The sequence below is a fragment of the Salvelinus sp. IW2-2015 genome, linkage group LG4q.1:29 (genome assembly GCF_002910315.2).
Source record: "Salvelinus sp. IW2-2015 linkage group LG4q.1:29, ASM291031v2, whole genome shotgun sequence".
Classification (NCBI taxonomy): domain Eukaryota; kingdom Metazoa; phylum Chordata; class Actinopteri; order Salmoniformes; family Salmonidae; genus Salvelinus; species Salvelinus sp. IW2-2015.
This window is the reverse complement of record NC_036842.1, coordinates 81,875,056-81,886,141: the sequence shown is the minus strand read 5'-3', so window position 1 is coordinate 81,886,141 and position 11,086 is coordinate 81,875,056. Positions and strand designations below refer to the sequence as shown.

The following is an 11,086-nucleotide window of genomic DNA, read 5'->3' as shown; positions in this document are numbered from 1 at the left end:
CGTTTGGCTTATTCCACAAATGTTCAAATAAAAAATTTGCTGATAAGTAAAGAACACACTTTAAGAAAAAATGTTTATCCAGGCACAATTCCTTTTTGTATTACTTAAGCTTTTGGCTGGTTTAATGTATTTCTTTATACATCTTATAACATCACATTTAACATCACATCTCCTTCTTGCAACTACTCACATCATGTTCTATCTGTTGTTGTCATGAAAAACAGAACTTCATGGTCATGAAAGGCTTTTTGTGATTGACCACAGTTTTACCTCTTGGAATCCAACCACCATGTTAATGAATGAATGCTGGGTAACACTTTATATTAAGTTGTCTAAACCTATGTAGTAATACTTTAATTATACCAGTAATACATAGTAGTCAGGAGAGTAGGATAATTGCATTTTAATTGTATAGCAATTGAGTTTTTGCCTTTACAAAAGAGGGAGATGGACCGTTCTTCCTTCCACTGGCGTAATAACTAAAACCACTCAACCCCATTACTATGCTATTAGAAAACAGCAATGTTGTGACTGTAGTAACTACAGCATTACTACTAATGTAAAGTGTTACCTAGAGCTGCATTGAAAGCAGTGCTAACAAGGTGTGATTATGAACCTAGTGTGAAACAATTATTTCAAATGCTATGTACATTAGTAATATTATGTCAGAATTTGTCATATTTAGATCTGTTTCCGTTTACACTGAACAAAAATATGAATGCAACATGTAAAGTTTTGGTACCATGTTTCATGAACTGAAATAAAAGATCCCAGAAATTTCCATATGCACAAAAAGCATATTTATGTCAAATTTGTTTACATTCCTGTTAGTGAGCATTTCTCCTTTGCCATGATAATCCATCCACCTGACAGGTGTGGCATATCAAGAAGCTGATTAAATGCCATGATCATTACACAGGTGCACCTTGTGGTGGGGACAATAAAAGGCCACTCTAAAATGTGCAGTTTTGTCACAGATGTCTCAAGCTTTGAGAAAGCGTGCAATTGGCATGCTGACTGCAGGAATGTCCACCAGAGCTGTTGCCAGATAATTTAATGTTCATTTCTCTACCATAAGCTGCCTCCAATGTCATTTCAGAGAATTTGGCAGTACATCCAATAGGCTTCACAACCGCAGACCACGTGTAACCACGCCAGCCCAGGTCCTCCACATCTGGTTTCATCACCTGCGGGAACGTCTTAGATCAGCCACCCGGACTGCTGATGAAACTGTGGGTTTGCACAACTAAACAATTTCAGAAACCATCTCAGGGATGCTCATCTGCTTGCACGTCATCCTCACCAGGGTCTTGACCTGACTGAAGTTAGGTGTTGTAACTGACTTCAGTGTACAAATTCTCACCTTCGATGGCCACTGGCATGCTGGAGAAGTGTGCTCTTCAGGAATGAATCCCGGTTCAACTGTACCAGGCAGATGGCAGGCAGGGTGTATGGCGTCGCGTGGGTGTGTGGTTTTCTGATGTCAATGTTGTGAACAGAGTGCCCCTTTGTAGCGGTGGGGTTATGGTATGGGCAGGAATAAGCTACTGAAAACAAACACAATTGCATTTTATCGATGGCAATTTGAATGCACAGAGATACCGTGACGAGATCGAGGCCCATTGTCGTGCCATCCATCCGCTGCCAGCACCTCATGTTTCAGCACAAGCATTTCGCTACACCCACAATATCATCTGCTAAACATGTGTATGTGACAAATAAAATGTGATTTAATTATGCAGCAACTTCACACAGCCATTAAAGAGGAGTGGGACAACATTCCACAGGCCACAATCAACAGCCTGATCAACTCTGTGTGAAGGAGATGTTGCGCTGCATGAGGCAAATGGTGGTCACACCAGATACTGACTGGTTTTCTGATTCACACCACTACCTTTTTTTAAAGGTATCTGTGACCAGATGCACATTTGTATTCACAGTCATGTGAAATCCATAGATTAAGGCCTAATTTATTTATTTAAATTGACCGATTTACTTATATGAACCATAACTCTTTTGTATGGTTCTCTTCTGTTATTAAATTGTTGCATGTTGTTTATATTTTTGTTCAGTGTATATATTATATGATAAGACAATAAGCATCCATACAAAACATTACACATTATAAATAACAATATGTGAATACATTTGAATAAATACATATTATATTGTGATGGCTCATTGCTTTTTCCTAATGGTGTCCAGCACCAGCTAACATTTGGTATGGTTTCAAATGACAGCGAAACACAACCTTGATATACACTACATGACCAAAGGTATGTGGACACCTGCTCGTCAAACATCTCATTCCAAAATCATGGGCATTAATATAGAGTTGGTCCCCCCTTCGTTACTATAACAGCCTCCACTCTTTTGGGAAGGCTTTCTACTAGATGTTGGATCATTGCTGTGGGGAGTTGTTTCCATTCAGCCACAAGAGCATTAGTGAGGTCGGGCGCTGATGTGGGGCGATTAGGCCTGTCTCGGAGTTGGCGTTCCAATTCAGCCCAAAGGTGTTTGATAGGGTTGAGGTCAGGGCACTGTGCAGGCCAATCAAGTTATTCCGTACCGATCTCGACAAACCATTTCTGTATGGACCTCGCCTTGTGTACAGGGGCATTGTCATGCTGAAAACAGGAAAGTGCCTTCCCCACACTTACCACAAAGTTGGAAGCACAGAATTGTCTAGAATGTCATTGTATGGGCTCCCGAGTGACGCAGCGGTCTACGGCACTGCATCTCAATGCTAGAGACGACATTGCAGACCCTGTTTCGATTCTAGGCTGTATCACAACCGGCTGTGATTAGGAGCCCCATAGGACGGCGCACATTTTGCCCAGCGTCGTTAGGGTTTGGCCGGGGTAGGCCGTCATTGTAAATAAGAATTTGTTCTTAACGGACTTGCCTAGTTAAATAAAGGATAAATAAATAAAAATACAAAATGCTGTAGTGTTAAGATATCCCTTCACTGGAACTAAGGGACCTAGCCCGAACCATGAAAAACCACCCCAGACCATTATTCCTCCTACACCAAACGTTACAGTTGGCACTATGCATTGGGGCAGGTAGCATTCTCCTGGCATCTGCCAAAGCTAGATTAGTTTGTCGGACTGCCAGATGGTGAAGTGTGATTCATCACTCCAGAGAATGCGTTTCCACTGCTCCAGAGTCCAATGGTGGCGAGCTTTACACCACTCCAACCGACACTTGGCATTGGGCATGGTGAACTTAGGCTTGTATGCAGCTGCTCAGTCATAGAAACCCATTTCATGAATCTTCCGATGAACAGTTATTGTGCTGACGTTGCTTCCAGAGGCAGTTTGGAACTCGGTAGTGAGTGTTGTAACTGAGGACATGCGATTTCTATTCGCTACGCATTTCAGCGGTCCTGTTCTGTGAGCTTGTGGGACCTACCACTTCGCGGCTCAGCCATTGTTGCTCCTAGACGTTTCCACTTCACAACAACAGCACTTACAGTTGACCAGGGAAGCTCTAGCAGGGCAGAAATGTGATGAACTGACTTGTTAGGAAGGTGGCATCCTATGACGGTGCCACGTTGAAAGTCACTGAGCTCTTCAGTAAGGCCATTCTACTGCCTGTTTGTCTACGGAGATTGCATGGCTGTGTGCTCGATTTTATACACCTGCCAGCAATGGGCGTGGCTGAAATAGCCAAACCCACTAATTTGAAGGGGTGTCCACTTACTTTTGTATATATAGTGTATTTACCATATTTAAACATTGTGAACATCCACCACAACCTATAGATTGACAAAATATAGTAATTCCATACCACATCTATTGAAAAATGCTCTTCAATTAATAGAAGTTACAATGCATTAATGCAATGTTGTATCAAATAATATTTACTTGTCAATTACAATAATTCATACAGAAATGTTGGTCCATTTTGACATGCATAGCAAAATCTCATGCAAACAAATTATTGCAACATCAGGCTCAATACCAAACCAGTTTAGAATTTTACTTTTTAAAAGGAGTTAAAAGGACAACATGACACTGGTTCAACCCAGGCATTACCCAAAAAGGACAAATTATGTTGAATGTTGCCAAACAGGCCCCTCGTCAACTGCTACTCAAACGTCTCTCTGTATGTATTGATATACGATTCTAAGTAATGTAGAAAAGGAAATGGGTGACCTGCCTTAACTTTTTATACGCTGTTATAAAAACAAGAAGTGCCCATTTCATAATGAGCCTGCATATTTTCAGGATGATTTGATTGGACTTTCATCCTTGACACAGAGAAAACCAAACTGTTTGAAAGTCTTTTGCAATGTAAATATTTAAAAAGTGCAGGGGCGGACTGGCCATCAGGCATATCGTGAAAAATGTCAGATGGGCCAGTTGATTTTTTACCTCGTGGGCCTGCCTAACTTGGGTTTTTTTGTGCAAAATTATCATCATGGGGGCCACAAAAAAAATGGCTGCTGTCAGGGCCTTGAGGAAAGAAATGGGCCGGTGTGTTACAAATGCCAGGGCCGATTTCTGGTCCCAGTGAAAAAGTGCATCACACCCTTGCATAACCAAAAGGTTGGCTTCTCACTGCACTATACACATGGTCTCCTCCACCCATTCTCATCCACTCATTAATGACCTTAGGAAGCACTACCTCAGCATATACTATAGGACTGTTTCTCATGATGCTCACTGATCAGCTTTCTAATTCACCTCCTTGTTTCAATCTAACGTGCTCCTTCTCAAGTTGTATTGTGACCCCTCCATCCAGACTACGATTGCAAAATTACAAACTCACGAGGATTGAGGCACTGGTGCATGGCATTACTGTATATCCCTTAATGTTATCTAGCAAAAAGTTTAAACATTTTCCAGACAAGCTTCAAATTCAAAGCCCATTTCTCTGGCCTTTCGAGTCAAGCTATTGGCCAATGCGTCACTCTTTCTCTGCATTTTCCTTTTTAAAAATATATTTTTAAGCTATTTTCTGACTTTATTGAACAGTTAGAGCAGGACTAGGCAACCTTGGTTCTGGAGTGACACAGGCACTACATGTTTTTGATTTAACCAACCTGGAAGACCAGGTGTGTTGAATTTAGTCAATCACTGAACTGATCAATTAGCTCATTTGGTCTGGTGTGATGCTTAGTTGGGGCAAAATCCTGCAAGCACTCCAGGAACAGGGTTGCCTACCCCTAAGATAAAGAGAGAGGATGATAGTGGGGAAAGAGAGTGGGCAGTAGGTTGGATTCAAACCTATACCAACACCGTAGACGTGTGCCGGAGGCATCTGCTTAGACCGCTAGACCACCCTGGGCCACTTTGTCTGCCTTTTGCACAGCCATTTTGATAGGACTGCCTGGGCTATTGGAATGCAACACCCGCAAAGGGTCGTCACAAGAAGTGATGGTCTCCTTGGAAATGGCGCTAGCTCGTTCTTGGTCCTGTTGCATAGCCAGGTCCTGATCCTCCATGATGGAGTCTGCATCTGGGTTCTCCTGTTGGCTCCTCTTCCTTCTGTAAACCATGTGTCTCTTTAACAAGTCATACCCTTTCTCAGGGATCTCAGCCCCTTCCAGTAGGAGCAACAGTCCATTGCTGGATGAATAGAACACGTCAACATGGTTCTCCATCCGCCTGTGCTGGAAAAGGCACTCTTTCCTGCTGAACATCATCTGGTAGGGAGTGACAACAGAAACACAACTTGAATTTCACATGAATAGGTTAAGTGATTCTACGGAAATTAATTACACAATGAATGTGAAGTGATTTGGGAGAGCAGATTTGACTGTTCCCAGAGTGGCCATCCATGGATGACTTGCCATGCAATACCTACAGAACGGAACCACTTTTCCTCGACGTCCACACATAAGAAACGTTTACTTTTCAAGTCCAATATTGACACAAAGTCACTTGTTTCTGTTCTTATTGGGAGGACAACTATGGAAAAATAAAAAAACATGTCACAATTTCATACTGTACATAGAGACAGACAATGTATTCCTTTTGGTAAATGATTAATCAATCCTAAATAAGGCACTTTGTTGAATTAGTTAATTTTGACATTATCTGTACAGTTGCTTTAGTTTGAGTGTGAAAACTTGAATGAAATCTATTTGTGTGAAATGAACTACAAAATAAAGCATACACAGCAAGCACATAACGTTCTGAGAACCATATGTTTCTTAGAGCTTGGTGAGAGCGTGGCTGTCCTTTGGTTATTTTGCATACAACCTTCCCACAACTTTCTGAGAATGGTGCAGGATAGTAAGGCCGGGATGATACCAGTATCATACTATTTATTTTTCTATGACAAAAATGAAAACGCAGAGCAACACTCTTTGGTCCTTTAAAAACCTGCTGTATGTAAAATATTGTGTGCTATGGCTTGAAAATATGAAAATAAATGTGCCTCTGGATGACAACATAATTATGTTTTTTTCCAACATTAGGGCAGTTTTCCTAAAGAAGTTAAAGCCGCTTCGTGTTTTGATTCCTTGCCGCGATAGTGATGAGTGTCACAATACTGGCATTAATCCCTACAGGATAGTTGCTTGGCTTTGGAACATTCTCAACACACACACACTTGGAATATTCTTTAACAGTTCAGAAACAACATTCTTCTGTGGGAATTTCAGAACTTAAGGATAAAGTTTCCTACAGGTTTCCTAATGGTTCTATTTAAAATCTTGTTCTCAAATTGTTCCGAGAAGGTCAAGAAAACTTTCCATAAAAACCACACGCAAACTTTAGTAACGTTCAGAGAGACCGTTCTATTATTATTATTAATTGAATTTTTTTAAATGTATTATTATTATTGAAAAACATACATTCCGTTCTCAGCATCAACAAAACTCTCCATCCTCTATCTTAAGTGTGTTAGCCACGCCCACTAATTGGCCACACCTGGTCTTAATGAGTGCTTGTTTCCTTTGAAATAGGGTCTGTTTGAATAGACTAAAAATAACAGCTTTGTATTGGTAAGAAAACACGACATGTTAGCTCCATCCTGGTGGCGTAGTGGACTAATTCCATGGATAGAGAACAGAAGATTATAGGTTAGAATCTCACAGCTGCCTTGTCACAAATTTTTTTTTAATGTGTTTGCATGATTAATCCCTAAGGAAAGGAATTTCCATTGTCCTATCTGTGCTTGGAGTTCTTTTTTTTAATATACCAAAAATAAGCTAGCAGTGTTACTATTATTGAAACATTTAGTGAATGTTTTAAAGGAAGTTATTAAGAAAAGAAAATAAAACCTCCCAGGGAAAGATTTAAGGAACCAGAGTAAAATGTTCTCAGAACCTTCCTGCAACTTAAAAATAAACGTTCCCAGAACAGTCAATTTTCACTTCTGCTCTCAGAACGTTTAAAAAATGTGTTTTACCGGTCAGAAAACATATGACGTCGTTCCTGTGAAACAAACAGAGCTGCCGGAAAACATGTGGCGAGACAGCATTTGCCTTTTCAATCTGGTGGGGCACCACTTTCAAAGCAGCAGCACTGAACAAGTTTACCCTATTCATTTGTTCACGCCGTAGAAAAACGTATAAAATGTTTTGTAATGAAAAGAAAGCAGGCATTTCTTATTGGACAAGTTGACATAGTACCTCCCCCAATTAAAGCCTGTTTTCCTTGGTTTTGTCAAGTGAATACAACCCTGTCCCTGAGATTTCACACGGTAACCCCCACACTCGCTGCAACAGGTGGGTTCAGTCACAGTGGTCTCCTAGCTACAGCGTCTCATCAACCATGTCTCCCGACAACTACATTTGATTTCACCAGCACTTGATTTCTTTCTTCGCTCACGCTCCTCTCCTGGGCTTTCACTAGATAACAGCCGAAGTCAAAATTGTCCATATCGTAAAAATGTATGAAAACAAAAATGTGCTTCTTGGTCTTCATTTAAGGTTAGCAGTGTGGTTAGGTTTAAAATATGATTTTAAGATGAGACATTTTTTAAATAGGCGGGGTTTATTACTTCGTGGCTGTGTTAACTGGTGACTGTCCCTCTCCTGCCTGCCTCATGAGCGAACACAAATGTTCATGGAAATCAAGGTGTGTTAATAAAAGCAGTTTATAAAAGCGGTTTAGTCGTCCTCCAAAACTAGCTAGAATGATCCAATCTATAGCTAGCTAACAAAAACTAGTAGCTTTAGTAGCCTAGCTAGATATCGGCCCTTAAGCAAGGAAGTTAACCCCCAACAACAACTGCTTCCCGGGCGGTGGAGAAGGTGGAAAGTTTTAAGTTCCTCGGCGTACACATCACAGACAAACTGAAATGGTCCACTCACACAGACAGTGTGGTGAAGAAGGCGCAACAGAGCCTCTTCAACCTCAGGAGGCTGAAGAAATTTGGCTTGTCACCCAAAACCCTGACAAACTTTTACAGATGCACAATCGAGAACATCCTGTCGGGCTGTATCACAGCCTGGTACAGAAACTGCACCGCCCTCAACCGCAAGGCTCTCCCGAGGGTGGTGCGGTCTGCACACCGCATCACCGGGGGCAAACTACCTGCCCTCCATGACACCTACACCACCCGATATCACAGGAAGGCCAAAAATATAGTCACGGATATCAACCACCCGAGCCTCTGCCTGTTCACACTGCTACCATCCAGAAGGCAAGGTCAGTACAGGTGCATCAAAGCTGGGACCGAGAGACTGAAAAACAGCTTCTATCTCAAGGCCATCAGACTGCTAAACAGCAATCACTAACTCAGAGGCTGCTGCCTACACTGAGACCCAATCACTGGCCACTTTAATAAATTGATCACTGTTCACTTTATACAATGCACTCTAAATAATGCCACTTCAATCATGTTTACATATTTTACATTACTGATTTCACATGTAAATACTGTATTTTATACCATCTATTGCACCTTGCCTATGCCACTCGGCCATCGCTCATCCATATACTTACATGTACATATTCTCATTCACCCCTTTAGATTTGTGTGTATTAGGTAGTTGTTGGGGAATTGTTAGATAACTTGTTAGATATTACTGCACTGTCAGAACTAGAAGCACAAGCATTTCCCTACACTCGCATTAACATCTGCATGTGACAAATAACATTTGATTTGACATGGACGTCGATTAAGGCAGGCTTCCCGCACCTCTCTGATTCAGGGGGGGTTAGGTTAAATGCAGAAAACACATTTCGGTGGAATGCATTCAGCTAGCTAAATGTGTATGGCACAGCCCCCAGCCCCATAGTCATAGCACAGATGAAAAGGGAAGATACTGCATCTATAATAATAATATTTTGACATAACCTACGAATAGGACCCATAGTTACCTGACTTGGGCCCAGTTTCCCAAAAGCATTTAAGGGCTACGTTCATCATTAGAACCGTCGTAGGAGCATCCTTAGATCTCTGAGCTGTTTCCTAAAACCAACGTTACTAAAGTTGCTCTTGAAAAACACTCGTTATTTAATGACCTCCTCAGACTACTCGAACAGCTAAGTACGTTGTGAATGCCTTTTTGCCCTTCTGCGTCACTTTATACACAAGATCTCACTTAAACACAAACTCAAGATGTTTGTCTTTATGTGACCGCTGATTAACTTTAGAATGAATGTGACAGTGACTACAAATACAAAGCTGCCCATTTCTTTGCAAAACAAGCGAAGGACATAAAGACACTTTAAATGAAAACCCAGATGGCTGTATTAAAATAAATACAGGATATAGGCTACACAGACCTATATATTTGAATAATATTGAAATCCATTTTATGTTAATGAAATGTAGTTTTATTTAACTATTTGTACACTACTTTCTGTAATGTTGGCCTGAATATATTTCATGGTGTAACGTGTGCCAAATCTTGATTTAGTGCATTGTTATAGGGTAAGCATTAGAATAAGCCGCCTCAATATTTGTAGTCATATGTGATATCTCTAGGAGCTGTTACGTCATCAGTATTGTGGAAAAATTATAATATTAAGGTAAGATTGGAAAGGGAGATCCGAGAGCAGTGTTCTTTCTTTTGATCCTATCAGTATCGACACATTTAGCGAACATGCTCTCTGCGTGGTGTTTTGGGAAACGCATGCAGTAGGAAATATGCATTGTTGAAACCTAGGCTTAAGTGTTTTATCACTATCGGGAAACCGGGCCCAGGTCATGAGATCAGGAAAAACTCCAGGCCCCTGAAAAGACACGCAATACTTTTGTCACACCACTTTAGAACCTGTGGTGCCACATCTGAACCAGAAATATACGTTCCCACAACTTCCAAGGAACCAAATGTGCTAGCTGGGTAGTATGAAAATAGTTCATTAAAGAAAAATACACTTACCGAGAGAGTTTGTGGAGATGGCTTTCTTTACATGTCCATTCAAAGTCACCTTCCATAAATAATGTCCTGTATCGACAGACTCGGGGCGCGTGAAGATTCCTTTGATTGTCCTGTGCGGTGGCGACAGGTCTAGGTGTACAGGGAAACAATTCACCGGAATGGATTGTTGTAGAGCGGCCAGCCAGATCACGAGGAGAGCCGGTTGCATTTTGGGGAAATGTGCCGGTTCACACGGTAATCCTGAGGTGCTCAAGGTGCAGTGTTGAACACAATTGACGGGAACAGAGGCCAAAGATTCTATTTGAAGACTGACAGCTCTGTGACTGGCCCAACCCTGTCGAGACTTTTTTGGCTGACCGGATGTGAGATTGAGTTTCATGAACTCTTTAGATAACACGGCTAACAATACATTATGCTCGCTCTAACCTATAAAAAAACAGGTGTCAAGCTCAACAGAATAATGTATGTATGTGTGGGAAATTATGTATGTATTATGTATTCGTGTAGCCTACATTTCCAGGGAATTTCACCACCGCCACTCACTTTAAAGGTTAAAGTATCTGGCCCATATGCCATTCCTGCTCTCTGATAATCGCCTTCACGGTGGTTTGGGTGAACCATATTCTTCCCAAAACGTGGCCATATTTATTTTTGCCAGAAGGGGGAGCCCCAGCTTCACATATATCAAAGGAATTTGAGTGTGTTGAGAATTGCAGTATATTCCTTGAAATAGTTACATTTATTTATCAACTGCCACAAAGAAACATGTAAATCGCTGGCATGTTTTGTCTTGAG

The 11,086-nt window shown here is 41.2% G+C and overlaps 1 protein-coding gene across 1 annotated transcript; it reads right to left on the bottom strand.

Annotated features, from left to right (window-relative positions):
- Positions 1 to 4,621: 4,621 nt before the first annotated feature.
- On the bottom strand, positions 4,622 to 10,654 carry LOC111962628 (fibroblast growth factor 23). Its single transcript, XM_023985849.2, has 3 exons — positions 10,292 to 10,654; positions 5,815 to 5,918; positions 4,622 to 5,653 (listed from the first exon to the last, which is right to left on the bottom strand). Exons 1-3 carry the CDS (start codon positions 10,497 to 10,499, stop codon positions 5,273 to 5,275), a joined length of 693 nt encoding a protein of 230 aa, XP_023841617.1. The 5' UTR covers positions 10,500 to 10,654; the 3' UTR covers positions 4,622 to 5,272.
- Between the last annotated feature and the right edge of the window lie 432 nt (positions 10,655 to 11,086).